The sequence below is a fragment of the Tamandua tetradactyla genome, chromosome 11 (assembly GCF_023851605.1).
Source record: "Tamandua tetradactyla isolate mTamTet1 chromosome 11, mTamTet1.pri, whole genome shotgun sequence".
Lineage (NCBI taxonomy): Eukaryota > Metazoa > Chordata > Mammalia > Pilosa > Myrmecophagidae > Tamandua > Tamandua tetradactyla.
Window position 1 is genome coordinate 71,133,323 of NC_135337.1, and position 13,511 is coordinate 71,146,833.

At 41.9% G+C, this 13,511-nt stretch overlaps 1 protein-coding gene across 1 annotated transcript in view; it reads left to right on the forward strand.

The window, feature by feature from the left end:
* Positions 1–1,295: 1,295 nt before the first annotated feature.
* LOC143649152 (insulin receptor-like) overlaps positions 1,296–13,511 on the forward strand; it is a 42,829-nt gene continuing 30,613 nt past the window's right edge. The window contains exons 1-2 of the mRNA XM_077119361.1: positions 1,296–1,587; positions 1,761–1,841. Coding sequence (XP_076975476.1) covers positions 1,296–1,587; positions 1,761–1,841 — 373 coding nt within the window. The remainder of the gene's footprint in view (positions 1,588–1,760; positions 1,842–13,511) is intronic.

Here is a 13,511-nt window from a genome sequence, read left to right on the forward strand (position 1 = left end):
CTCCACCTGGGCTGCAGGTGCCTCAGTCTCCTCTGCCTTCTCCCTGATACCAGGAATGCAGATGCGATGTGGGGAAAGGGACAGAAAATCGCTCCAAGTTCCCTGGTTGTCTGACAGCCACCTCCACCCAAAGCTCTGAAGAGGAAAAGGTAACATAAGGAAATAGTATCAATTTATTTTAAAATTTAGATTAAATGAAATTCCACATAGGATAAACAAGAGTCCTCAATTAATTATTCAAAATAGGCAATTATATATATATATATTTTTTTTTACATGGGCAGGTAATCGAACCCGGGTCTCCGGCATGGCAGGTGAGAGCTCTGCCAGTGAGCCACAATCCCACCCGGCAATAATATATTTTAAATTATTATGTTTCCATTAATAAAAGACAATTCTTGAGATTTTATTTATTGCTAAAAAAAAAGTAAACTAATTGAATGGAAATTTTTTTTTGTCGATTGCCCCACCATGCTCTCTAGTTGGTATATTTCTGCAAAAAAAAAAAGGTCTATTTTCTAGGGAGGAGCACGGTGCTTTTGGTCGAGCCCTGGCATGTTGTTGAGAAACACATGTGGTTGAACACGGCTCTCCGCTGCGTCCTGGTTTTGCCGCTGAGGCGCTCCCAGCTGAGACGGTGGAGCCCGACCCGGTTATGGACATCACACCCAGGTCTACACTGGTTTTCCCAGAAGCTACAAAGTCAAGCGGCAGAAAATCATCAGTGCCAGCTTTTGATGTCGCCAGTAGGCTCAAGGAAAGCAATCTAGCAAGCAGCAAAAATGGTGGACGTGGCCTTAGGGCATTTCCTGCCATATTTTCTGTTTACTTTAAAAAGTTACCTCTGTGGCATGTATGCATATGCACAAAGTTTTGTTATGGCAAATGCATAGAATTCATGGAACTTCCTGATTTCTGACCGCTTTTCTCTGATTCCCTTGTTAGGTCCTCTTCTGTCTTGTCAGTTCCCCTCCATGCCCGGCCGCGTGACCCAGGGTACAGCCCCAAATCCGTTTCTCCAGGGGACCGCCGTTGGCCTGTTCCTCTTCTGAGATTGCCCAAATCTTCTGGGCCGTCGCACGCCCGCTCGTGGTTTTGCGTGGCCCCTTCACAGAGCCCCCCGCGTCTGGCGTGTCCCGCTGCCTCCCCGAGGCCAGGCCTGCCAACCCAGGCCCACTGCCCTCTGGCATTTGGGTTTCCCCCTGCAGAGTCTGGCGCCTTTGGGTGAGTCACAAGACGGCGGCCTGCCTCCAGTCACTTTGAGGAAACGACCAGGACACTCTGATTTTGCTGGAATGCGATATGCTGACACCTGCTGGAAAACTGCCCTATCAGGCCACGGAGCCACCTGTGGGGTCTGGAAGGTGGACGGCAGCCCCGTTGCCTTTGGGCAGGGCTCGACCTGCAAAGCCCATGGGCACCCTTCCGCAGACCTGGGCTCATTAGCTTCCCCCTCTTCCAAAGGACCACCCTTCTCAACAGCGTCCAAGTCCATCGGTCCCGGGGCCTGGAACTTGAGCATCACCCTCGTTTCCCCTGACCTTCACCCTGTGTCCCCATGTCTCCTGGGGCCCGGCTTTGCTGCTTGTACACTGGACTCCGATCCCTTCTCTCCAACCTCCTGCACAGCCAAGCCCTTCCCGTCTCTCTCGAATCCACCTCCTGTTCTTCCCACTTTTACCCCTGAAAGGGAAATGTTTACCGAAGGCGATCCTGGTTCTGCCTGAAAACCTCTGGGGCTCCCCGTCCCCCGGATGCAGCTGTGTCCCTCCGGGGGCAAGCCGAGCATCACGGCCCCTCCGAGCAGGTCCTGCCACCCACCACCTGGGCTCCCCAGCGTGGTCCGTTTCCAGTGGGTGCCTTGGCACTTTGTGCCCCACAAGTCCACTCACTCCCCCACCTCCAAGTGTCATCACAGTTGGTAATTGATGTGTTCTTTTATTTTTGTTTTGTTTGTTGTTTTCGTTCCTTTTTTCCCCTTTTTTTAATTGGTCTGTTCTTGGTGGAGCTTTCCCTGGAAGATGTGGGACTACATCCTCAACCCCTCTCCCTCTTTTTGCATGTCCAATAACCCAATTACACTGCCATATGTTTCTCTTCTTGGGTCTCTCTCCCCACTGGAACATAAGCAATTTAAGGTCAGGGAAACGCTTGTCATGGTGTGTCTCCAGAATCATCAAAATACTGGAAACAGGTTACATTTGGCGAATCTATTTACTAACTAATCCAAACTTTTTGCATTATCAATGTCACTTGCTGTCACACTGGCCCTATATTTGTATAAAAATCTCATGAAAGAAAGAGAATGCTTTTGGGGTCAGTTCAAACTGGACTCAGGATAATGTTTTTTATGCTACTCTCCTTTTCAATTTAACTTGCTCTGCTTTTGACCATCTGACATTAAAACCGAGGAGGTCCACTGTCACATTTTCTCTGGGTTTTAATTTGGTCTGGACTCCGCCTAATGGGCTAATCAAAGCCACTCAGCAGCTCTCGGGTGGGCAGTGTCCCAACAGCACCGCAATTCTGTCATTCCAAGTTCATCTGCAAGAAGGAGGTTGGGGACAAAACACCATCATGGACGCCACATGCATGGGAAGCTTCCCCATGTGGGAGCACTGAGGGCGTCCTCAAAGGCCATGGGTGCCATGTGAGGGCAGGGATGTCCCCCAGTATAGCTGTAGTGCAGACAATATCAAGGGGACCTCGAGGCTGTGGGTACGAGAAGCAGAGCCACTTGCCTGCTCTGAGCGCAGCCCTTCCTATGCCCTCAGGGAGGGGTCACCTGTGTGTTCTATAGAGCTGGGTCCCCCCGCCCCCCCCTGTCACCAATCCCTCTCTCGTGCCCACCACCTGTCCTCTTGGGCTTCACTCCAAATAGAAATTACTTCCTCTTTCTCCTGTTATTTACTGTAGTAAGCAACCAATCTTCAAAAAGAGCTGACAGCTCTGCTCATATCCAGGATTTGGGGCGTGCATCAGACACGGGGGTGTGCTGGCAGGCAGGGGGGCGCTCGGAACACTGCGCTCGTGGCCCGGACGAGCCTGCAAAGCGAGCACGTTCGCTTCTGGGCATTTTTTAGTTAAACCAATCTCATTCTCGAACCACAATAAGAGTAACAACGCGACGTAATTAATAATAACACACTTTGCCATTTTGGAGTTTTCACATGCATGGGTATTCTTAACTCCTGAAAATTGGAGATTATTTCTGTCCGTTTTCCTCTTTATGTGAATTGTATTATTTGCCTCCATGTATAATATTTTCAATCTGAAAACAAAGGTATTCTTTCCTAAATTTCTAGTCCAGCATAATATGCATATGAAGTTATATAATGTTTGCTGATTCATTCTTCATTGAAATCAATAAATTTTTGGAAGAGAGTGGGGGCTAAAAGGATGGGAAGGGAAGGAAGGGAAAATGCACCCGGTGTAATTTTTATGTAATTACTGCAGTCTGCATGGCCCAGGATTCCAGAGTCACCAAATCCAACAATCACAGATGCTCTAGACTCTGGGGACAAAGCTACAACAACCACGACTCTAGGAAAAGCAGGCGTTTGTAGGACAGATCACAAGTTATTCAATAAGCATCACCAAATTCAGGGATGGGGATTTGGAACTGACCAATTTAGTGAGTATTTTTTGTGGAAATAGAACAAGTGATGCCAACAATGCCAGGAATGCAACAGGCATATGATGATTTGAGCAACAGAAAAAAGCAATGAAACCACTGTAATCGTGTTTAAAATAATGTTTTATTCTGGAATTTTTGTGTTTCCTTAAAGGTAGAAAAGGCACTGGGTGATGGCTGTAAAGTCGTCACCTTTCTGAATGGCACTAGAAAGGGGGTAAGTGCTGGTAAAAAGACAACTGTCTTTAGATTCTTGATGGAGATATGAGCAAGATCATGCCAGATCAAAGAGTGGTAAGTATATATTTGTCTTTTTGAAAAAAATATCAAATCCCCTGTGCTGGTTTGAAATGATGTGTATTCCCTAGAAAAGCATGTTTTAATCCTAATTCCATTTTGTAAAAGCAGCCTCTTCTTCTAATCCCTATTCAGTATTGTATGTTTGAAACTGTCATCAGATCATCTCCCTGGAGATGTGATTTAATCCAGAGTGGTTGTTAAACTGGATTAGGTGATGACATGTCTCTACCCATTCAGGTGGGTCTTGATGAGTTTCTGGAATCCTATAAAACAGGAAACATTTCAGAGAATGAAAGATTTGGAGAGAGCGAGAATGCTGCAGCACCACGAAGCAGAGAGCCCACCAGCCAGCGACCTTTGGAGATGAAGAAGGAAAACGCCTCCTGGGGAGCTTCATGAAACAGGAAGCCAGGAGAGAAAGCTAGCAGATGACGCCGTGTTCGCCATGTGCTTTCCAGATGAGAGAGGAACCCTGACCTGTTCACCATGTGCCTTCTCACTTGAGAGAGAGACCCTGAACTTCATTGGCTTTCTTGAACCAAGGTATCTGTCCTGGATGCCTTTGATTGGACATTTCTATAGACTTGTTTTAATTGGAACATTTTCTTGGCCTTAGAACTGTAAACTAGCAACTTATTAAATTTCCCTTTTTAAAAGCCATTCCATTTCTGGTATATTGCATTCTGGCAGCTAGCAAACTAGAACACACCCCAACCAAAACCATTCCAGCCAATCCTAAAGAATACTTAGGGTGTTATATAAGATTCTACAAAGGTTTTGTGCACTAGGGTAAAATTGCAGAAACCTACAACCTCCAGATGGATCAACTAGTTCTAGCCCCCTACCCCATATTACCGACAGTCCCTTCCAACATGAAAAAGTTAGAATGGCCACAGCCCAAATACTCCTGAAGAGTGGGAGAAAGATCAAGGTGATGGTGGAGTTATATTGAGAATCATATATGAATATGATTGCTGAATCATTACTTGATATTTCTTAGTATCCAGTATCTTAGTGTAGCTAGAAGTAAAAACCTAAAATGGTAGAATTATAACCCACACCAAACTCTGAAATCTGTTCTAAACTAATTGTTGTGATGTGCTTTGAAATTTATTGCTTTTTTGTATCTATGTTATTTTTCACAAAAAGAGAAAAAAAATTTCTTCTAGCCTCCAGTGTTCTGGAGCAGCTAGAAGGAAAAACGTGAAATAATGGAATGGTAACCCATGACTAACTCTGAAATCTGTTCTGCTTACTTGTTGAAGCGTCTTTTGGAAATCATTGCTTTTTGTTTCTTTCTTTGTAGGTATGTTAAATTTAACAATAAAAAAGTGTTTTAAAATCCAAAATCCAACTGTTAGGAAATTTGTTTCTTCTGGGGGTTCGGGTCTGAGTCTTGGGGACGGACAGAACAGTCTTTGGAATCGGGCAAGCCTCTAAAATGTTAATCCTTTTCCTGGGTGAGCCTGGCCAGCCTGCTCCTTAGTGGTCTTGAACCCCAGGTTTCCTGCCCTGGTGAGAAGAGCCCCGATGGGTGTGAATTCTCACCCCAGCATCCCATAACTCCTAATCCTCTCTAAGCCTCTGTAACTGTGGTTAATTATTAGGATCTGACTCCAAAGAGGGTCATGAAGATTCAGTGGCATAACCCACTAAATGTCCCCCTCACGCGGTGCCTTCTAGTAACCCGACAGCAAACCCCTGGTGAATGAGCATTAATTATGGATTTGTATGGGGTTTCAACAAAACTGGGAGGTAGGAGCCAGCACCTGAGGCAAGCAGCAGTCTGCACAGTGAAGAGGGATCCGACCCAATCCCCAGCAGTGCCGGGCTGCGGAGCCCCGTGAGAGAGCTGAATTGGTGCTGGGCACGCTCGGCACGTGTAAGATCTCAATGCCCGAGAGCTGCTGGCACTGAGGTACAGATGGTGGGTGATCACGGGTGGAGGCGAGCAGGGGTTCTTGCTGGAGTTGGGGTGAGGAGCCAGGATGGGGCTGGTGAGCCCATGGACACACTGTATGTGATACTTTATGTGGAAGAAAATTAGGATGAGCAAAATTTGTAGGTTTCGGGGCAAGATCACGAGGGCAGTGATTATCCAGAATATTCAGGGTTTAACTTGACTTCAAATTAAGAAAACCTGGTTAATTGACAAATCATTGTTGTAAATAAGGCCTGGACATAAAGTGAGGGTTTGCGGTAATTCTACAACAGTTGTTAACATTAAAGAAACCTATCGACTTCTATTTTATATGTTTTCTTTAAAAACTTCTGCTTCAGGAGGATTGACTTCAGGGTTTTTAGCAGAACTTTGGGATTAAAATTTCGAAGGCACAGAACCTCGTGAGCTCGGCCTGGTGTTGTTTTCGCTGTGTGTGATTAGAGCAACCTGCTCACAGCTCTGTGACCTCGCCTGGCCTCGTGATCATGTATGGGGGGCGGGGTGGGGGTGGGGGGTAATTTACAGTTCTGAAGGGCGGCCTGGTGAAATCAGTGCCTCCAAGTCCTGTCTTCCTCCGGCCAGCCCAGCTAACCCACACACCTCTGAATGGGCTGTGGACCCGGAGAGGCTGGGAGACTCCGTGTGAACGGGGAGCTTTTATGTCCCAACCTAACTAGGCCATATGAGATCTTGGCCTCAGCCCTGTGACATCTGACCCTGCCTTCCCCTCACATGGCCTTTTCAGGGGTACATAACATCTTCAAACTACCACAAATTCCATTCACGATATCATCCCAAAGAATAAAATACGAGGAATAAATTTAACCAAGAGGATGAAGGAATTGTATTTGAAAAAGCATGCCAAAACTGGTGAAAGAAATTAAAGAAAACCTAAATAAATGGCAAGACATCCTCTGTTCATGACTGGCAAACCTTAATATTGGTAAGATGTTGTGCCAAGTTGAAGCTGTTATGTGCCTCAGAAAAGCCATGTTCTTTTAATCCAGTCTTGCAGGGAAGACCTGTTGCTGGGTGAGACCTTTTGTTTAGGCTGTTTCTATGGAGATGTGGACCTGCCCACACAAAGTGGGTCTTAATCCGCTTGCTAGAGTCCTTTAAGAGTGAGACATTTTGGAGAAAGCACAGATGCTTGAAGTAAGAAAATGCCCAGCAGAAGCAAGGACTCACAGGAGCTGAGAGAGCCATTTAAAAAAAAAATTATTTATTAATCGAAAAAAATTTAACAAACAAACTAAACCATTAACATATATAATCAGTAATTCACAATACCATCACTTAGTTGCATATTCATCATTTCTTAGAACATTTGCATCAATTCAGAAAAAGACAACAGAAAAAGAAATAAAACGAAACCAGAAAAAAAAGATTATACATACCGTACCCCTTACACCTCGCTTTCATTAGCATTTCAAACTAAATTTATTTTAACATTTGTTCCCCCTATTATTTATTTTTATTCCATATGTTCTACTCGTCTGTTCACAAGGTAGATAAAAGCAGCATCAGACACAAGGTTTTCATAATCACACAGTCACATTGCAAAAGCTATATCATTATACAATCATCTTCAAGAAACATGGCTTACCATTGCACAGCTCTACATTTTCAGGCACTTCCCTCCAGCCTCTCCACTACATCTCGACTAACAAGGTGGTATCTATTTAATGCGTAAGAATAACCTCCAGGATAACCTCTCGACTCTGGAATCTCTCTGCTATTGACACTTTATTTGGTCTCATTTCAGTCTTCCCCCTTTTGGTTGAAAAGGTTTTCTCAATCCCTTGATCTGAATCCCAGCTCATTCTAGGATTTCTGTCCCATGTTACCAAGAAGGTCCACACACCTGGGAGCCATGTCCCACTTTGCCAGGGAGAGGGTGGTGAGTTTGCTTGTTATGTTGGCTGGGGAGAGAAGCCACATCTGAGCAACAAAAGAGGTTCTCTTGGGGGTGACTCTTAGGCCTAATTTTAAGTAAGCTTGACCTATCTTTGTCAGGTAAAGTTTCATATGAACAAACCCCAAGATTGGGGGCTCAGTCTATTACTTTGGTTGTCCCCACTGCTTGTGAGAATATCACTAATTTCCCACTTGGGAAAGTTGAGTTTCCCCCTTTCTCACCATTCCCCCAAGGGGACTTTGCAAATAGTTTTTTACTTACTTCAAATCACTCTCTCAAGTATTTTTATTGTGAAAAGGAAAAGAATAGAGGGTGGTAGGTGGAAGGGGGTATATGGGATTAAGGGTGCTTTTTTCTTTTCTTAGAAGGAAAAAGATTTTGTTTGTATGCTAATGGGAATGAACCCGTAGGAGGGCAAAGAGGGATAATTGCATGATTGTTGAAGTTGAGAACAAATGGGATCTAGGGCATGGGTGGAACTTTAAGATTTATTTGGGAGCAAAGATAACATCTTTAATCCTTCTTCATTGGGAAGGAAAGAAATGTGTAGTTGTACAGATACAGATAGTTTTTTTTTTTTTGAGTGGTTTGGAAAACGAAGAACTTCCCATTTTATAGTGTCAGTTTTAAAAATAATATATGGAGTGGTGCAGTGGTGGCTCAGTGGCAGAATTCTCGCCTGTCATGCCAGAGACCTGGGTTCAGTTCCTGGAGCCTCCCCATGGCAAAAAAAAGAGAAAGTTTATAAAGTGAGGTTTTCAGCAGAGAATAGGGGTAGAGGGTAGGATATTGGAGGTCTAGAAAGAAAGAATTCTGGAAACGTTCCTAATAAAGAATAGGAAAGGAAACTACTGAGGGAAATGTAATAGCACTGATAGGAAGTGTCTATTTGGATTTTTTTTGTCTTGAAAATATCTGGTTTTAAACTTACTATAAAAAAATTCAAACATTCATGAATGTGTTAGGAAAAGTATAATGAACCTTCTGTACCCATTGCCAGTGTCAATCATTGTCATCATTTCCCAGTGCTGCAGCTTTTAGTTCCATCTTCCTACCCTCGCCTTTTCTTTTATTTATGTAGTTTAGAGCAAATCCCAGACGTCTTATCCTGTCACCCAAGTATGTATCTGTAGCACAAAAGGGTGTTTTAAAAAACAAAGAAAAAATCATAGTCACAGTTACACTATTATTTCTTAGAAAATAAGAACTCATTTCACCTAACATCCACTTCCTGTTCCAATTTCTCAGATTATCTCACAAATGGGTTTTTTGTTAAAATTTTTTTTTACAAATGCCTTTTTACAGTTGGTTCATTTGAATCAGGATCTAAGCAAGGTTGAGATCTTACATTTAAAGTGAGAACTGACCATGGTTTTGTCATGTTTCTCTAGGTAAGTTTTGGGGTTCATGGTTGGGTTTGACAAGGGATGAGGTTTTGCCATGTGAATAGAGAAGAGGCCATGGATTGAAGAAACCCCTTTATAATGGTGGACCAAGGACTTAAAGCTGATTAGAATGGATAAAAGTCTTTGAGAGGAGTTAGAAAATGAAAATGAAGACGGGTCACAAGATTGGATGCCTCATCAGAGTTAGAAATTGTTCAAATGCTACTTATGTAAGTGAGCCAGAAGAGCCGAAATAGGTGGCCACAGAGTGCTAAACGTGGAAATATTCTAGAGAGTGCTTTTCTGGTGGTGACAGAGCTCCAGGGCATGGCCAGGGATGTATATCTGTGATGAACTAAAGGAAATGATTGTTGTGAATGAGGAACCAAGGAACCGAGAATTATTTTTGAAATGCTCTCTTCCTTTGGTTTTTATGAGTATGCATTTAATTCCCCTAGCCCACCCCAGCCCACCCCTAATTCCTGACTCCCCCTCCTTCTACTTTTCAGATGTGGATTCCTTACTCATCCTTTAATTTATGTTCATCCCTAAAACTCCTTTCATCTCCCTACTTATCTCCCTTTGAATAATATTTCTTATTTGTTAATAGCTGTAAATCATATCTAACTCATGTCACTCAAGCACCCCTGACCTGTATATCTATTTCTTACTGATAGTTCCTTTTAGATGTGGTATAGTCCCAACTCAGTACCTTTCAAGTGAACTCTTCTCAGTTCTTTCCCCTCCCTTGAAAGCCTCTTCATTCTTCTCTTTCTTTTCTCAAATAAATTAATTCAGTCAGCAAATCATTATTGGTTATTTAGTAGTGAAAGGCATGTGCTAGATATCTGGAACATAGCATTACATACGGCAGACATGATTTGTTTTTATTTTTTGGCTTTTATAAAGGAGACATACTACTTTATAAGTTTACAATTCTAAGGTCAGAAAAATGTCCAAACTAAGGTATTCAGGAAAAGATACCTTGACTCAAGAAAGGCCACCGTCTATAAAATGGGGAGACCATGTCTGCCATCTGCTCCTGCTTGTTTCTAGTCCATTGCTTCCAGCTTCTGATGCTGGTTGTTTTCTCTCTAAGCATCTGTGTGTCTTCACTTAGCTACTCCTGACACAACTCTGGGTTTGGCTTGTTTAGCATCTCATGGAAAGGCACATGGCAAATCTGTGGCTCTGTCCATGTCTCGGCATCTGTTCTCTCTGTCAGCACTCTAAGCATATCCAAACATCCGTGTCTCTGTTAGCTCTGAAGCAGCTGTTCTCCAGGCATCTGTAGCTGAGGTTTTCCATAATGTTTTCCCTTTTAAAGGATTCTAGTAAACTAATCACGACCCACCTTGAATGGGTGGAGTCACGTCTCCATCTACTCAAAGGCCACACCCACAGTTAGGTGTGTCACATCTCCATGGAAACAATCCAATCAAAATTTCCCACCCTCAGCTGTAGGTTGGCCTACAAGATTGGATCAGGATTTAAACATGGCTGTTCTGTGGTACATAATATTTTCAAATAGGCACAAGTACTGTTCACAGATGTTTGTTGACTTAATCTGTGACCATGTCTGGAGCAGCTAGGGACTGTTTTTAAAACTACAAGCCATAGGATGGCCAAATCTCCTATACCTATTTGTGTTTGAGAAATATTTAGATTTATTTTTGATCAACAGCTTCATGACTTTCCTTTGTGATTATTATCAATCTAGGTCTTTTTTTCCCCATCAGAAAACTTGTGATTTTTATGTACAGTTTTCATGCCTAATTGTTTTTCTTCATCTGTATTCTAATACTATATTATGATAATCAATCTTGATAATTTTCAGTAAGTTACTTTTCAAGCATAGTAGCTGTTCTTCAACACCAGAATTCAGATAAAACCCTGGTATTTGTCATGTTTGTCACAATTCAGAAGTATCAAGTTACTTGGAGCAAGTTTGTGGTAATTATATTATTTATTAAATGAGATAATACATACAGCATAAAACAATTTTGCAAGTCAAAAGGCAGTATGAAAAATATGGGCTATTATTGTCATTCATTAAAAAAATTTCCAAAGTTAAAAAAATTTATTAAAACATCATAAAACATTAATTAAAAAAATATTTTAGAGAAATCTTTACCACATATATAGTGTAGAGTCTATGGCTCACAGTATCATCCCATAATTCTGTATTCATCACAATGATCATTTTAAAACACTTGCATCACTGCAGGAAAAGAAATAAAAGAATAAAAAGAAAATCTCATACATCCATACCCTTATCCCTCCCTCTCATTGATCACTAGTTTTCAATCTACCAATTTTTTACCCTTTATCATCCTCTATTTTTTATTCATATTTTGTCCTTATTTTTTTCATCCACCTGTCATACCCTGTGTTTTAGTTTGCAAGCTGCTGGAATACATTACAGAAACAGAGCAACTTTTAAAAGGAGGAATTTAGAGTGCAAGTTTAAAGTTCTGAGCCACAATAATGTCATAATTAAAGCAAGATATAAAAATGTCCAATCTAAGGCACCAGTAAGAGGTTACCTTCACTCAAGAAAGGCGATGAAGTTCAGTGTTTCTCTCTCATCTGGAAAGGCACATGACAAACATGGTGACATCTGCTAGTTGTCTCCAGTCTTCTTATTTCATAACATCCCCAGGGAATTTTCCTACATTCCAAAGGTTCTGACTGTGTGGGCTCTTGAGGTTATTGTGGCTCTCTTTCCTTTTTAAGGGTTTGGAAATGGGACCTTCGGAATGGATGGAGTAACATCTCCCTCTAATCAAAGGTTAATACCCACAATTGGGCGAGTCACATCTCCATGGTGATGGTTTAATCAAGTTTTCCAACCAGTAGTATGAATAGGGATTGAAAGAAACAGTTGTTTCTGTGAGATTGGATGAGGATTAAAACATGGCTTTTCTAGGGTACATAAATCCTTCTCAAACTGTCATGGCCTATGCTTGGTTTGCTCGCTGCTGGAATGTGGTATACCAGAAAAGAATGGCTTATCAATGTGGGAATTTTTTAAGTTGATGTTTACAGTTCTAAGGCATGAAAATGTCCCAATTAAAGCAAGTCTATAAAAATCCAAATTAAGACACCAACAAGAAGTTACCTTCACTTTAAAAACGCTGATAAAGTCAAGTTTTCTCTTTTTTTTAATTTAATTTTTTATTAATTAAAAAAAAAGTACAAGAAACAACATTCCCTACACATACACTCAGCAATTCACAATATCATCACATTGTTGCATATTCATCATCATGATGATTTCCAGAACATTAGCATCAATTCAGAAAAGAAATAAAAAGACACCTAAAAAATAACAAGCGAAAAAACTTTTTAAGGCCATACCTTTACTGATCCCTTTCATTGATCACTAGCGTTTCAAACTAAATCTATTTTAAAATTTGTTCCCCCTATTATTTATTTTTATTCCATGTTCCTCTCATGTTGACAGGTAGATAAAGGAGCACCAGACACAGGTTTTCACAATCACCAGTCACTTGTGAAAGCTATATCATTATACAATCATCATCAAGAAACATGGCTACTGGAAACACAGCTCTACATTTTCAGGCAGTTCCTCCAGCCTCTCCATTACATCTTGGATAACAAGGTGATATTACTTAATGCATAAGAATAACTCCAGGATAACCTCTCGATTCTATTTGCAATCTCTCAGCCATTGACACTTTGTCTCATTTCACTCTTCCCCCTTTTGGTCGAGGGTTTTCTCAATCCCGTGATGCTGTGTCTCAGTTCATTCTAGAGTTTTTCTCAATTCCTTGATGCTGAATCTCAGCTCATTCTGGGATTTCTGTCCCACACTGCCAGGAAGATCCACACCCTGGGAGTCATGTCCCATGTAGACAGGGGGAGGGTGGTGAGTTTGCTTGCTGTGTTGGCTGGAGAGAGAGGCCAAAAAGAGGTTCTCTTGGAGGTGACTCTTAGGCTTAATTTTAAGTAGGCTTGACTATCCTGTGGGGTTTAAGTTTCAATGAACAACCCCAAGACTGGGGGCTCAGCCTATAGCTTTGGTTGTCCACACTGAAGATTTCTCTCTTAACTGGAAAGGCACATGGCAACACGATGACGTCTGTTAGCTTTCCTCAGGAAATCCTAGGAGTGCCTCATGCAGTGGAACAGAGATATATGCTGAATTCTTTAAGAGAAGTTCAGAAATCAGAATATTGTTCTCTCAGCAGAACTTATGCTAGGGTAATTTCTGATTTCAAAATAAAGTAATTTATGATTTTTAACAGTAATTCTTTGAGCCATGCAATTAGTGTTCTTACATTATTATATCATCACATTTTCTTTTTT